This window comes from Felis catus, chromosome B2 (assembly GCF_018350175.1).
Source record: "Felis catus isolate Fca126 chromosome B2, F.catus_Fca126_mat1.0, whole genome shotgun sequence".
NCBI classification, from domain to species: domain Eukaryota; kingdom Metazoa; phylum Chordata; class Mammalia; order Carnivora; family Felidae; genus Felis; species Felis catus.
In genome coordinates, this window is record NC_058372.1 from 13530246 (window position 1) to 13546792 (window position 16547).

Sequence of the window (16547 nt, forward strand, 5' to 3'; positions counted from 1 at the left end):
GTCTCCTTTCCTGCTTCATCCTACCTCAGAAAGGCCCCCTTCTGAACGCCTCGGCCGGCAGCTCTGGGACGATAAATTTCCAGCCCGTCCTCTGGATTTTTGTCTTTTACCATCACTGCAAATTCGGCAGATAATAAAGTCCTTAACTACCCCCAAACCACCTCCCTTCCTAACTCCTGTTCTATTACCTCCAGCCTTGGTTCTCCAGACAGTAGTGAAAAGCTGCTCACCTTTGCTTCAAAAGGCCCTTGCGCACACGTGAACCATTGTATGTTCCCAAGTCCAGCCCCTCAATGGTTATTTCCGGGCTGGCTCCTTGGATCTCTTTAATCTTATTTCCACATCAAAAATCCTCCACTGTTTCCCACTCTCCACATTCCAACCATTCCTTCTGCCCAGCGGGGCATGTAATCAACTCCATTTGGTCATTCCCAGTCACCCTGAAGAATACCACCCCCCATACTCGGGTGGGACAGTCGCCCCACAACCCGGCAACGCACCCCAGTTCATGATCGTGCATGTCAAGTTCATCTCTATACCTACACCTGTATTCCAACTCTTATACGTAGCTCTCTTCCAACTATCAAGACTTCTGACGATCACAGCTGCAGGTGGAAACCTTGTTCTTGGAAGGTTAAAATTCGGTCGCCATTTTGTATTCTGCACTGAGGTTATTAACCCCATTTCCCCGACTAAACTGTGAAGTTCTTAAAAAGCGGGTCGCATCCTTTGCTATGTCTGCATGCCTCCTGCACTCAGTCCCCAGCAAGAGGCAGGACAAACACTCGTTATATTGACAAGGGAAAAATGCTCCACAACAGTGAAAGCCAGACACATTCCCATTATGTCTAGGCCTGTGCCTGACCCGAGCCTCTATATCCCCCTGGGTCCAGAGAAACAAGGGGTAGCTCAAGGCAGTCACGGAGGGGGAAAAGGGAGACCTCTTCCTTTGCCTCAATCACTCATTGATAGCACTGGTTTTCTGCCACTCCCGGGTCGGGGCTGGCGGGGGGCGGGGGCTGGCTCCCTCACAGGGTCTCCGAGTCCTGCAGGAAACAGGATGCCAAGCATGTGGGTAGGAGCACAACAGGAAATGGCCACAGTACCTCCCTGCCCCATCCTCTGTGCCTCAGTCTCCTCCTCTCCTTTTCTACTTTCCCTGCTTACGTCCCCCAGCCCACGTCAAGTCCTAAGCCTACCATCCAGCCCCTCCTCCTCCCGGTGAGAGCCCCATGGCCAACTCTCAGTCCCTTGTTACCTCTGGCCAGGTGGCTGGCCACAATTACAACCTTCGGAGCGGGTTTCCCCTTCCTCGCTCCCTTCCCTCCATGTACTCCTCACACCGGAGGCCGGCTTCATCTACTCCCGGCACAATTCCAATCACGTCACTTCCTTGTTGGAAAACCACTGAACACGTCCCACAGCCCCCTCACCTAAGTAGCTTCCTCACTGACATCCACTCGTGTCCTCCTGCCACCCATGGTAGCACGAGGAGGAAAAAAAAAAACTCAGTCGGGTACACAATATACGTGCGTTTACTGGATCTCACGTGCTCAGTAACAGTTCTCTTTCTACGTGACCTCCTCCCGCTAAAAAAAAAAAAAAATCACAGTTTAAGTCCATCATGGGAAGATTTTTCAGGAGTGCTTCCTAACCATCCCTGTTTAGACGTGACCTTGTCCTCTTCCGATCGCTATCACCTGCAGCTCTTACGAGATTTAACGTCGCCTCTACACTGCGAGAAACACCCATCGCCACGTCTTATTCTGTTCACAAGACGTACGGTCACGTACTCCTCTCTCTGCAAGAGCTTGGCACCCAGAGAAGCGTCCAGGACTAGCCTGATCACCAAGCGGCTACGCAACCTTCACCCGGGTCTTTCGCGTCCACAGACGACCCGTCCCAGCTCTCGAAGTCAGAGCTGTGGCTTTTACCTTGTCGCTACCCCCGGAACCAAGAGCCCACCTACCATGTCCATTGTGAACGTGCTTGTGGGTTTTTCCTTTCCTGGGGGTTGACTGGCATGAAGATGAAGCATTGTTGGTGGCTGTTTTGACGTCTTCCGTCTCATCGTCTTCCTCCTCGACGTCCTCCTCGTCCTGAGAGCTTCCGAAATAAACCATGCTGTTGGGCAGCGCAGGAGAGCCTGGTGGGTTTAAGGGAAGAGGGCTCGTGAACACAGGCCCGGGTCCTCGCCCCTTCCAGAAGGGGCACTACACATGGAGACATTTATTAAGGCACGAACCTAAATCCTCAGGCCTGAGCAGAGAACACAAAGCTGTTTGTCTCCACCGCCACTTCTGTTTTTCAAACATCCCCCAGGAAATAAAAGTCCATCTGTGTCCTTTCAACGGATTTCAAGCAAAATCGCCCCAGTAGGGAGATGATGCCATTCACCCAACACAACAAATCAAAAGAATGTCTAGCTCTTATGAATAGCTGTGAGGGGCTGGGGGTGGGGGAAGTAAAATTAAAAACACCTATTCACGATGTCAAGGAAGAGACAAAGGCTATTCTGGGTTATGCACTTAACTTACTCAACTTAATGTGACTTTAAACAAATGAATTTCAAAGTGAAAGACAAACCAAGCGGCAGTAACAGAGAATATGACATTTCCTACATACAGTAATGGTCTTGAATTCACATGAGGTGAGTCACAGCAATGGATCCCCCCAAAATCGCAATATATTTGGAAGCTACTTTGATATTACGATCAGGTTAATAGCATGTGAAATTATTAAAATAAATTCCTGCACAAGACTGACTAAAAGTGCTGGATTAAAAAAACAAAACAAAAACCTAAGAGAAAACCCCACATCCCTCACACTCCTTTTATACCTTAACCTCCTCATGCCCCCAGATGTTTTCATTTCTGCATTTATTTTTTTTTTAACATTTTATTTATTTTTGAGACAGGGAGAGACAGAGCATGAACAGGGGAGGGGCCGAGAGAGAGGGAGACACAGAATCTGAAACAGGCTCCAGGCTCTGAGCTGTCAGCACAGAGCCCGACGCGGGGCTCGAACTCACGGACCGCGAGATCATGACCTGAGTTGAAGTCGGCCGCTTAACCGACTGAGCCACCCAGGCGCCCCCATTTCTGCATTTAAGATAAAGCAGGGACACCAGAAAAGAAGGCTGCTAATATGAAGCAGCACGATATGGTTCTTTATCAAACAATGACCATTTAAAGATGACACGACTCACTGGTACATTGTTTAGGACCAGAGGCTACTTAAAAATCCAAAGAAATTCTCCCAAATTATTTCTAGCAACAACTATAATCTTTAGTATTTATTTTTCAGAGAGAGAGAGAGAGAGAGAGAGAGAGAGAGAGAGAGAGAGAGAAACGAGAACCATGAGCAGGGGAGGGACAGAGAGAGAGGGAGACAGAGGATCTGAAGCAGACTTTGTGCTGACTGATGAGGGGGCGTGGGGCAAGCTGAGGGGGCAAAATACAGGCTGGTGCCCGCATCCACCCCCACCCCCACCAGTAGAATATGTGTAATATTCCTCGGACACCCCCAGCTACCCGAGAACAAAGGAAAGGGGTCTCAGGGCTTGCCATGGTATGCAGGGAAGTAAGGCAAATGGAAAATTATCCCTTGCTGCCTATGGTCCACTGACAAGTCCTTGAAACCGGCAGAGTGACCTCCCTCTAGGAGCTCAGCTGCCTCGATGAGGACACTTTGCTGGGGGCAAAAGAGAACCTTAGCTTAACATTATCCCAACCTCAAGGATCCTGTAAGCCTATTTCCTTTATCACAACTGCCTTAAGATATATGCTGGCGATTATACCCCAAGCTTATGCCCCCCTCCTCCCCCAATATGCATCTGAAGGGTCTCGTGACTGAGATTTTATTAAACGGCAATAAATGGTGTTTCCCTAGTAACAGCTAGCCCCTCAAGGTCCTGGAAACCTTGCTCCCAAAATTCCTTGGAGACTTACTCTATCCCTGACCCCCTCCCAGCCTGAGGGTATATGATGAGTTACCTGTCACGACCCCATGCAGCTCTTCCTGCCCACGGGTCCTGTCCCGGTGCTTTAATAAAGTCACCTTTTTGTACCAAAGACATCTTCAAGAATTCTTTCCTGGCGGTCAGCTCCACACCATCCCACTGTCACCCCAAAACTGCATCAACAGCACAGAGCCCGATGCTGGGCTCGAACTCACAAACCACAAGACCATGACCTGAGCAGAAGTCAGAAGCTTAACCAGCTAAGCCACCCCGGTGCCCAACAATTTTAATCTTCTTAACCATGAAGTATTTTAGGAAAGAGTTACTACCAAGCAGCCGAAGACCTATTAAGTGTGAGATTCATTTCTTCTCTTGCCCACTTTCCTGTGAATGAGCTAATGGTCCAGGATAGCAACAAAGACACAGGTAACCGATCTGCTCTCCTTCCCAGTGGAGGTCTCTAAAACCATCCCTGTCCGGCTTCTGGGCCACACGATCCAACAAGGACACAGAAATGAAGGAGCAGCATCAGGGAACAGAGGTCGCCACCCCAATACCCGCCCTGCAGAAATGCAAAGAGCACACAGACAGCTCTCCAAGCCCCCTTCCGTCTGCTGCAGTCATGACCTTTTGTGCATGTTAAAAACCCCAAAATTACGTGGGTCACAGCACTAGGTAGAAATCAAACTCCACAGGGATGTACCTGGCAGAAGAGACTTGGCTACAGGCTAACAAAAGCGATTAACCTGTTTTTCCCCCCCTCCCTTTTGATCATCTCCAATTAGAAGCAGGTTTTTGATAGAAGGTTCTTATAAACAGAAAAGTAAAGTAAGGAAAAGAAAAGGAAAAACTATCTGGCCATACTTCCCCTGGAACAATATATATCTATGCTTGTTCTCAAGTGGTTTTATAATCAGTAGGAGACTGACTAGGAAAAGGGGACAGCACTCTCCCGTTTCCCACTCGGGAGGTCTGCAGTCAGGCTGTGCACAGGGTAGGCGAGGTACAGTCAAACAACCAGTGCTGGTGGATCCTTGTTCCCAAGTCTAACTGCTTAGGTACTTTAAAAAACGCTGGCCTAACTGTATTTCAGCACTCATGAGACAGAGATGGATGTATTTTCCCATGGGCTCTAACTCATCCTGGCACATATGTGACGTATGGGTGGATCATCTCTGCAAATTCCTTCCAGATTAGAAGACCCAGGTCTGATTTCTTCTAACGAAGAGCCTCCCTGGGCTCCATCTTGGGACACGCGGACCAGCACAGAGAAGAACAGGCGTGTGCGGAGAGCACACGGCAACCCGAGGACGCAGCGGCCAGCCAGGGGGGCAGCAGGGGAAGGGATGTGCTGGGGGCAGAGGGTGGCAGGTGCCCCTCCAGCCTTCCCCAGTCTCCTCTCAGCAGGAAAGGCAGTGAACTCTGCAACCAAGGCTAATGGGGAGTCATCTTTAAAAACAAAAACAAAAAAAGGGAGAGATTAAGACTGAGAAAAATGGTCTATATTTCAAATAGAATCAGCTGAAATCCAGGTGCAACATATGAAAAGGAATTAGCTTCCACTTTAAAAAATCCTCTACAGATTCTGTTAAGTTTATTTATTTTGGGTGTGTTTTATTATTAGTTTATCGAGGGGAGGGGAGGGGAGGAGAATCCCAAGCAGGCTCCACAATGTCAGTGCAGAGTCCGACTCAGGGCTCCAACTCATGAACCGTGAGATCATGACCTGAGCTGAAATCAAGACTCAGACACTTAACTGACTAAGGCACCCAGGCGGCCCTCTGGTATGGATTTTTCAAAGCTCATGCCTTGGATAAGCATCATGAATCCACTATTCCATTCCTTATGCTCGTGATTTTGAGAGAATGGGGTGAACATTATGTTCCAAAGAACTAAAGTGGAGAGAATGGCTAAAAAGCATCCAAGTTCCGTCAATATTCCCAGAAGAAAAGCACACAGGGTAACAGCTTCCACAAAAGCAGCAACCAACCAATCTTTTGCATGCATCTGTTCGAACAGCTTCTCAGCAAACAAACCCACTGCCGTAACCTCCTAGATATTCTAGAAGAGAGTCAGAGGCTAACACAGGGATGTGTAAGATGTGAAGAACCGGGATGGGCTGTCTCTGAGGGACACTCTCAGACGGAAACTCGGAACGCCACCAAGTCCGGAGGGAGGCGGCTCCACAGTCAGGTGTGGAACGAGCCGATCTGCCCTACGTTCTGGGGCACAGGGAGAAACGCAGATCTCCCTCACACTGAGAGGGGACCGTGGTTCTGGTCAGATGACTGACCCACTGGTCTGGACCCGAAGATAAAGAAGGCATCCTCAAAGAGGCAAGATGGTGATGTCCTTAAGTTTCCGTCCTCGCCTTGCACCAACTCTCTCCACTGGCCGGTGCCACTCGTGGCAAACAACCCATCTCCCCCTGGGTATGGCCCTGCTGTCGTTTAGCCTGCGTCCACAAAGCCACCGCCAACCCACAACCTGTCTGCCAGAAGCCACCTCGTGAACCGTGAGCTTCTGCCCCAGAAGGAACAGACCTCCAGAATTTTCCTGGGTACCCTCATAACCTTCCATTTCACGAAGTTTGCGGTCAAACCGAAGCAAGCAGAGAACGCTGCATCCAACAGAATCTGACACTCTGTCGCCATGTGGCTACCGTACATCCTCGAAGTCCCTGCTGGCATGTCCATCTGGAAAGCTAGCATTCTGATCAGGAGAAACCAGAAGCCGGGCAAAAAGCAAAAGGAGCTTTGATTCTCACAGAGACAAAACCGGTTATTTAAAAAAAAAAAAAACAAAAAAAAAAAGCATCCTATTATTTTATGCTCAAGTGAAAATAATCAAGGCGATAGAGAAACACGGCTATATGCAAATACCTGGAGAACAGCTAAAATCCATAAAAGGAAATACCAAGCGTGTCAGGAACCACAACTAGTTAAAAGGCATTCACATAGAGCACATTTATTTCTTCTTAGTCTAGATTCAAGCTCGATGATCTAATTTACCAATCAGTTTAGAGAAAGAGGAATCTCTTAAGACACAGGAAAAGATGAAAGAAAGGGAATTTTAAAACCCTAAAAGCACACAGCAGTCCGGGTTATTTATCACTAGTGGAAATTACCCCACGTTCCTCAGTATAAACATGGGTGAACGGGTGTTTTACGGAATCATATTGACCCAGAGTCCACAGAAAGTGAAATCAGTATTCGAAAACAGAAGAGTAGGTATGTTTTTCGTCAAAATAGTTTTCATCAAAAATAGCATGCAACTTACAGACCCTAGTACATTACAAATAAGCTTCGCCTCGAGGCACCTGGATGGCTCAGTGGGTTAAGCGTCCGACTTTGTCTGGCTCAGGTCATGACCTTGCAGTTCGTGGGTTCAAGCCCCCATGGGGAGCTCTGTGCTGACAGCTCAGACCCTGGAGCCTGCTTTGGATTCTCTCTCTCTCTCTCTCTCTCTCTCTCTCTCACACGTGCACATGCACACACACACACAAGAAACATTAAAACCAATTTTTTTAAAAAAACAAAACCTTTAGAAATAAGATTCATCTCTAGACAATTTATGAGAGAAAATTCTTTACTCCAAGTGTCAATGAGGCAGACTCTGGAAAAGCTCCCTGTGGGTCTAGCATTCGGGAAAACAGGCATTACAGGACTGCAAACATCAGGGAGAGAGGGCCCCGTGGTCTCGCAACACCAGAGCGCTTTGCCAAAGAGATCTTCCCTTTCCGCAGCAAGGCTCACCTGCTGCAAAACACCAGCAAAGACAGGAACTACAAGGGGTCTCACAGAAAGGGCTCAGCAGCCCTCAGTCTGAGCTCTGCCCTGGTGCTCCCAGGGTGGTCTCCCCAAGTCAAGGGACAAGCGCCATTCACGACCTTAATTAACAAGGCAGAGAGGCTGACTTCCCACACAGAACTACATCCTGCCTCCCCTACAAACCGTAGTTCTAAAGGGGTCATCAATGAAAGGTGAATGTTTCAAAAGACTTAAGGAATGTGTTTGGGAGGGGGGTGTATCTGGGGAGGAGTAAAGAAGGAAGAGTTCTTTTCTACCCCATAGATGATAAAAGTGTATTGAGGGGATACAGTTTTCTACTAGAATTACAGGCAGATTTTCTCTTCTGATTATTCAAGTGCATTAGCAAATGTGGGAAAAAATCTGAACTTGGATCAGATAAGTGGATTCGGGAGTACAGAATGCATGTGCACTTTGCCAAAGCCGTATTTCATTACTTTTTCAGAATTAGCTGGCAATGTCTCCACAATATTTACTGAAGGGAAAACCAAATGTTTTCATCTGGACAAAAATCAAACTGTGGTATGTTACAACCACAACAGAAATCATTTTAATCCAAAAGCTTGCTTTCTCTAATTTGGGCTGTGGTTTCTATAAAATTGGATTCTTCTCCATGAATCATAATCATGTACACATAACAAGCCCTCCTTCCCATTATCTTCCCTCCCCCGACCAGTTATCTTAACAAGCTAAACATAGCTCGGTTCTATTTTGGAAAGACCCTAAAGGGATTCCCTGCACACTGTCAGCTGGGGAGTCCAATTCCGTAGCTTGACCTAATAAACCCGCCTGGCCCACCGAGTTGGCATTTCCACGATTGATCTTTAGGCTACACACACAGAATATGAAAAGCAGCCGGCCCCTACTGTCGTTATGCAATTTTAAAACAAAACTTCAGAGTAAACTGGTAGGCACCGCGGGGGGGTGGGGGTAGAGGGGTAATTATTTACTGATTTCCTGAGTGAGAAGAAAAGCTCCGATCGTGGACATGGGAGAGTCACAGAAAAAGGCAGTTGTGACTGCCTTGGTTCATTCATCCGTGTACGTCCAAGGCACTATTCTGGGCACTAGCACGCCAAACAGAGCAGAGGTCTGCCCTCATCCCCCCACAGGTAAACACGAAGGGTGTGGAACAACCAGAAAACAGTGAATGGCAATATTGCTTGGTCCCTTCCAGGTCAGCCTTTATAATTCACCAGCGAAGAACTTACCAGAGTTCCCAAACCTCATCCACTGTCACGTGCCTGAAGATGACTCACCATATACAACTACTCCGTGCGCTATTTAAAATATATATTTTTTTAACGTTCATTTGAGAGAGAGCACAAGCAGGGGAGGGGCACAGAGAGAGAGAGAGAGAGAAGACAGAGGGAGGGGGGACAGAGGGAGGGGGGACAGAGAGAGGGAGAGAGGAAGAAGAAGACGGGGGGGGGGAGAGAAGGAAAGAGGGGGGAGAGAGGAAGAAGAAGACAGAGAGAGGGAGAGAGAGGGGGGAGGAGGAGGGGGGAGGGGGAATCGGAAGCAGGCTCTGCACTGATGGGATGCAGGGCTTGAACTCACAAACCTCAAGACCACCACCTAAGCTGAAGTTGGACTCTAAATCTACCCAGGAGCTCTGCGTGATTTTCTTTATAAAGAGACCCACGTGGGGCGCCTGGGTGGCTCAGTCAGTTGAGCGTCCGGCTTCAGCTCAGGTCATGATCTCGCAGTCTGTGAGTTCGAGCCCCGCGTCGGGCTCTGTGCTGACAGCTCGGGGACTGGAGCCTGCTCGGATTCTGTGTCTCCCTCTCTCTCTGACCCTCCCCCACTCATGCTCTGTCTCTCTGTGTCTCAGAAATAAACATTAAAAAAAAAATTTAAAGAGACCCACATGTCTTAAATGATTTATCTCTATCAGATCAGTAGAAAATTAACATCACTGGTCCTAAAGGAAAGGTAATTAAAATTATGGTAAAATTTTAAAATGTTCAGCTTAAGTCATTTCTGGCACTACCAGGGATACATTCAGCAGGGCACGGGCCAAATTCAAAGGGAACCCCTAATTGCTAAAGGGGTTCAGAGCTGCCTACACCTGATGCCCGTCCTAGGACTGCTCTTCCTTGTGACCTGCACAAATCCAATTCACTGGCAAAGACCCTACACGGGATCCAAAAATCTAGGATGAAGCATCAGCTCGGCAGTCATGCGCTCATTGGTTGTGAGACTCGGTTTCCGTGTCTGTACGGGGAGGAGGAGGTCTTCAGCTGGAGCAAGCATGATAACCCCAAAGGGAACGAGGTAACATAGGCCAACGCACTGTAAGCAGCTCCCACCCAAGTAGATGCTAGGTTAACGTGTGGCTTCGGGGACAAAAACTCAAAACTGTAAAGATCAGACGGTCCTGTAACTTTACGTAGGTAAGAGCAAAAGCAGTTTCTTTCCTATCTGCTTTCCTAAATGGGGGGAGCAAGCAGGTGGATAACAAGCTATGGGGGTGCAGATGTGCAAAGTGGACTCAACAAGTCAGAGGCTTTCTGGAACTGGGAGTTCAGGGAGGAATGTCGAGGGAGAGCTCGAAACCTTCAGCCACGTGAAAGTCTTCTAAGAACAGGGAAGAAGCGCCAACCTCCTCACCGCCTGTCTGGTCTGGTCTTTCCCAGGACACTCCTCCTCTGTTACAGCCGTGGGCACCTGGGAAATTCCCCAAAGTTAGGGCACCTGTCCCACCTGCAAGAGTCCTAACAGGACGGACTCCTAGCAGTGAGAACCACTTTCGCTCCCAACAACTGTCAACTCCTGCCGACTTGCCCATAGTAGCAACAGGAGAAGCCAACTTTTAATTAACAGCTGGAACCCTCCCCCTTACAGCCTTTCCCAGGTTTGTTATTTATACACGTGGCTTAAAACACACACAAATACACATCCCATCAAATGCAATTAGGTCTCTCTAGCTCTACCTCAAATGAACACACAAATCACACCATATGGCAGCTATGATGGGCTCGATGGTACGTAACTTCTACTCATCAAGTTTGGAAGTGCAAACGAGTCAGAAAAGTAGCTTTATCAAGGTCACACAGCCACTATTCCAACCGCAAAGTCTCTCTCTTCATCATGCAAAGCATCCACAAATCCTAACACTGAACACCGAAGGGTCACCTTGCCTGGGGGACATGCACACTGTGAAAATTAATAAAGGGAAACCTCATTAGAGTTGGGAGGCTAGAAAGGGGAGAGGTAGCATCGACGTAAATTATAGAAAGAAGCGTCAATTACAGGCCCCAACAGAATGGCAACAGGAGAAAGTCATCAATGACGGGCCCCAACAGGGAAGGATGTCCATCCCGTCTCCTGGAAGAAATCCATACCCCCTGCAACTCAGCCCTGAGAAACGATCACCATGCTGCACACTTGCTTTTCTCCAATGGACTTTTCTTTTGAAATAACCCCTTCCCCAACTTCCTCCTCCGTAAAGCCTTCTTCTTCTTTGATGGGTTTGCCTATGGTTTGCTTATACGTCGGAACTCCAATTCCCTGCTATTCCCAAAGAAGCCCATTTTTGCTGGTACGGGAACAGAGTTTTATTTTTAAGGTGACTAGTACTGAGGACTTCAGTGGTATCAGAACAATGACACCTCGGCAGCCAGCAAGGTGCTCAGCAAACAAAATAGGGCTGTCCTTACTTTTACCCCCATCTACCTTCTCTAAATGGATTTCGGAAAGGACAGGAAATACTAAGGGGATCTCTAGAAATTACAGAGAAGGCCAGAACCGACTGTGAGGAATGCTACTGAATCCGTGCCAGCAGCCACTGGCTGGGAAAACGTGAAGCATGCTTTATCTCCAGGGAGGGCAAAGCCTGGTCAGAGGCCAGCTGGCCTGGAGCTCGGCCAGTCCTCTGAACAAAATGTCTTGGAATCTTAACAACTGATCAAGGTCACAGAGCAATTAAAAGGGATCCATCCTTTGCCCCCTCTCCCACCGCCCCCCCCCCATCCTCCACGCTTAAGAATTCCAGGGTTTCATATTTCTTCCTAACTAGCCTGATAAACTATCCTGGCAAATAAATTGCTTGCTCAGCAGAACTCAGCCATGTAACACGGACTCTTCTGGAAAACCAAGCATAGGAGGCTGGTTTGATTTGCGGAAAGGAGAGGGTAGCCGCTGAAACCCTCAAGGCAAGGAGAATACCGTTTTGGATCCCATTTTTCCTCTCAAAAACTACGATGCAACACGTCTCTGAAGGAACCATCAAGAAAAGGTGTGCACCACTGTGACATAGTGTGGCTCCCTCCCCAAAGATCGCATACGGCGTAAAGCATTCCCATTCTGCTCCCAAAGTTCGTTATTAGCGCTGAAGTGTTCCTTGCAGCTGGAGGATTACTTAATTGCTTTCTAGCGGGTTAAACCCCTTCATCCTGTGACCTCTAAGCCGCCCCAGGCTTTTGCATGTGCCCTACTTAACGTCTCGACCCCAATAGCCAAAGCCAGTACTCCATCAACTTACGGGCTCCTGGTCAGTAAGGCCCGCAATGGGCTACCCGCAGTCTTGTCTACTCTGCTGGTCTTTCAGCATGTCCCTTCCTAAATCTCCACTCCTACCTTATTCTCTTCAGGAAATTAAATCTCCCGGGATGGCCACCATGGGCATCGGCTGGGCCTGTGTAACACCCACTAGCTGTAGTTTCTGAGTCCACAACAACTGTGTGCTACAGACACAATCTACCCAGGCTACAAATGAAGAAACGGGCTTAGAGCAGATTAAGTCACCTGCCAGAGATCTCAAATTCGCCAGGGCTGTGCCTGGATGCCTCAGTAACCTCCCCACCGGAAGGTGGGGGGTGGGGAGGCTTTCTGCGGCCTCAAGCCTTTTTCTGCTGAGCCACCAGGATGAGCTTCCTAAAGGGCCCAGGTAAAGTCAATCATCTCGTCAGCTTCTCAGCTTGTCTAACGCGAGGCCAGCTGACCTTGACACGTCCCACTTTCTTGCTTTCACCTGGGGCCTCCCAAGCACCAAACCCCTATACCAATCCACGCCTTGGCAGAAGCTGGCCCCCTCTCCCTTCCACAAAGCCCGCGCAAGTGTTACTTCCTTAGAGCAGCCATCCCGGGCAGCCTTGGGCAGGGTGCCATTTGGGGTACAAGGTCTACTTATTGTGTGTGTCTATGCTTTCCTGTCTCTAACCTCTGTTTTCTAGGTGTCTAGCATATAAAAAGAGTTCGACAGAGGCTTGCTGAATTAATTAGCAATTGAATGACAGCTGATCACTGGAGATGCTCTAAGATTCTGGAAACAAAAGGCAGGCAGGTCCACAAACAGAAAGCACTGCTTCACAATGGCTGACGGGGTGGTTCCTCACCCAGGAATTCCCCCCTGAAAAAAAAAGCTCTCTCCACCCGGCAGGCCTGTGACGCTCCGCTGGGACACCACCCACGGTCAGGAGAACCGTGTAGGTGTGTGTGTATATGTTCCAGGAATCCCCTCTGGGAACCCCCCTTGTTTGCGGTGCCCCATAAAGAGAAAAATGTAAATAAGGGAATCATTTAACCTGCCGTGGCTCTCCGGTGTTAAGCTTTTTAATCTGTTAATAATCATAGAACAAAGAGAAGACGACCCAACTCATCAAGAATAACGAGACCGCTGACAGGAAATAACAGCGACCGTACCTCAGCACACGACACATACCCCCTTCCCCCCTTCCCCGGGTTTACCAGTGAAAGATACTAATTATGCCTCCGGCAGGAGACGTGTGGACCCCCTTCAAAGCAGCTATTTAAAGATAAATACACTGCAGGCAAACACTTCAGGCCCCACTGCACTGTTCATTCCCTGTTTTTCCTTTTGAAATTTTAGGTCATGATCTTAAATAGGAAAGGACAGAGCCTTGCCGAACTCAGCTGAAAGGTCTCTGATTTTTGTAAATCGCTAAAGCATTTTTAACCCTGAATAACTGGCAAGGATGTTTACATATAGACACTAATCCTAGTAGTATTAACGGAGGGGGGAGGTGGGGAATGTCTATCCTAAGGTTTTTGTTGAAAACACCTGATGGAGGTGTGGGGAGAGGGCAGGGTCTCAGGCTCGCTGGATGTCCTGAATAAATAACCAACAATGAGGCTTACAGACCTCCATTTGCGAGGCACCTGGGTGGCTCAGTCGGTTAAGCTTCAGCTCACGATCTTGGCAGTTCATGGGTTCGAGCCTGGCATCCGGCACCGTGAGCCTGCTTCTGATTCTGTGTCTCCCTCTCTCTCTGCCCCTCCCTGGCTCGAGATTTATTCTCTTCCACCTTCTAAATTAGCACCGATACGATCACAGGTAATAATAGGGGACTAGAGAAAAGGAGGACCTGTAATCCTCGGCAACAAACATCACTTCCAGGTCTTTGATTGGACTCCTTCGTTATTTCTGCCGACAGACATTCTTCCGTATGAATAATGAGCTTAAGGCTGATTTTTACCCCTACCAGTGCCCGCCGTCACCCACGGGCTGGTGAGGTAAATGGGGACGCTCTACGAGGACCTGGACCATGGGGCTCCGTCTCTGTGGTTTGGAATCCGCACCCAAGAAGAGGGAATTAGAATGCAGGTATTCGAATGTGCGTCACATCCCTGAATGCCGACTCCTGAACAGAACGCGAGCCCAGGCAAAGCTTCACCGCGGATATGCATCAGCAGCAGCTGATACCAGAAAGTCAGAAATCCATCTAAATGTACACAAGGCATCTGATAAATGAGGAGGCGCCCACAAAACAGAACCGGTATTTATGGGATATGTTTAGGCAGGAAAACCAGACGGCGCCAATAACAATCAAACGCATTTCCTTTGGGAGAGAGGCTGGGTTCGCAGAGGTGGGGACGCACAGATCACATATGCACACGGAAGGCTTAGTCATATTTTCATCAGAGAGGTGGTGACCAGGGGTTGTCTCTGGGAGACCGGAAGGGACGGTATTTTGGATTTAGTCTTTTACCTTCCCCATCTTTTCTGCTGATATTCCCTAGAGAAACATCGATTACTTTCATGACCAAAGAAAGTTTACCATCGTATTTTTCTTCATTTCAAATATTAAGAAAATTACTGAAGTACCACCACAGCAGAGATCATCTATTTGACCCTTGTCTGCTTCAAAATAGGAAGTTTAATAGGTAATTAATTGCTCGAGCTAATTAATGATACACCCCACTTCCAGGACTATGAAGGTACCATATGGAATCACCTATTATTTTGGGACTTTGGAGCCAATTCAGGTAAAAGCACATCTGACTTCACAAAAACAGGATTTTTTTTTTTTAAATATAAAGCTAAAGAAGACTCAGCCTTTTAATACCTCATGTCGAAAACCTGTTAAGACAAAGAGAAGACGGCAATACTATGTGTCAATCTCTTACTGTTTATCAGCTAAAAACAAATAAGAAAACCTATTTAATTGCCTGGCTCAAAAACACAGGAATAAATTTCCAAGGTTTCAGAGCATTTTTCCCCAAATTGGTTTAAATAACTCCTAGATTTCATTTCTCGAAACCTTTTGTTCCATCTGAGAACTCAAAGTAAATTGTGGCTATAAAGAGACATGGTTCTCTTTTATCTAGAGCCTTGAAACGTCAAAGCTGGGTAATGGGTAAGTTTTCCCCAGATGCAATTTACTTGAGCAATTACAGCAGGCCTCTCCAAGCAAGCAAGGTCCTTCTCCAAATCTCCCAAACCACAAAAGGTATTTTTGTAAGTAATGCACATATAGGTATGCATGGCACAAATTCCTCTCTAAAAATGAGTCACACCTACTCCACAGTGAAAACTTGCATAACTAAATTCAATTCTCAACAGAGCCGTTTTCAGACATCGTAATGGAACAAGACCAGTGGATCCTTCCTTGAGTAAATATGAAGCCATGGCAGGGCGCCCATGTGGCTCTGTCGGTTGAGTGTCCAACTTCAGCTCAGATCATGATCTCCTAGTTTCTGAGTTCAAGCCCCACATCCCTGCTTGGGATTCTTCCCCTCTCTCTCTGCCCCTACTCGCACGCTCGCGCGCTCTCTCTCTCTCATAATAAACAAAAAAATAGTAACAGAAGGACACCTGGCTGGCTCGGTCAGAACATGCAACTCAGTCTTGGGCTTGTGAGCCTGATGTTGTAGAGGGTAGACTGTACTTAAAAAAAAAAAAAAAAAAAAGTTTTAATCTTTGAATAAAGACTCAAATATTTTTTTTGAAAAGTAATAGATAAGGACACTGTGAATGAAATTAGAAATGGGGCATCGGGGTGGCTCAGTCAGTTGAGCGTCTGACAGGTCAGCTCAGGTCATAATCTCATGTTTTGGGAGTTCGAGCCCTGCGTCGGGCTCTGTGCTCACAGCTCAGAGGCTGGAGCCTGCTTCGGGTTCTGTGTCTCCCCCTCTTACTCTGCCTCTCTCTCAAAACTAAATAAACATAAAAAAAAAAATTTTTTTTTTTTTTTTTTTTTAAGAAATGAGCCCACACAGGTGAAACAAACGAAACAGTGTTTGAGGAGAAATGGAATATGGACCTCCAGAGAACCTCCCAACAAAACAAAAATTACAAGGGCGGAAGAGATCACTTCACTGCGGAGAAGCCTGACAAACCCATCTTTATCGAGTGATTACTGTGAAAGGATAGACCTTCCGGAATTGTGTACCACTCGACAGGATGCAAGGAGAAGCATCGCTTTTGGGACATTCCTGCCAGAAACGCAAAACACAAATCTAATGAGGAGACCCCAGACCACAGGAACGGAGCAGGGCCATTCTACAAAATAACCAGCCTGTAATCTTCAAGA

General features: G+C 47.7%; 1 protein-coding gene across 8 annotated transcripts in view; it reads right to left on the reverse strand.

Annotated features, from left to right (window-relative positions):
• JARID2 (jumonji and AT-rich interaction domain containing 2) overlaps positions 1-16547 on the reverse strand; it is a 274188-nt gene that overhangs the window by 56372 nt on the left and 201269 nt on the right. For all 8 annotated transcript variants that reach the window (XM_023253662.2, XM_045057089.1, XM_023253664.2 and 5 more), the window contains one exon: positions 1970-2146. In XM_023253662.2, coding sequence (XP_023109430.2) covers positions 1970-2146 — 177 coding nt within the window. The remainder of the gene's footprint in view (positions 1-1969; positions 2147-16547) is intronic.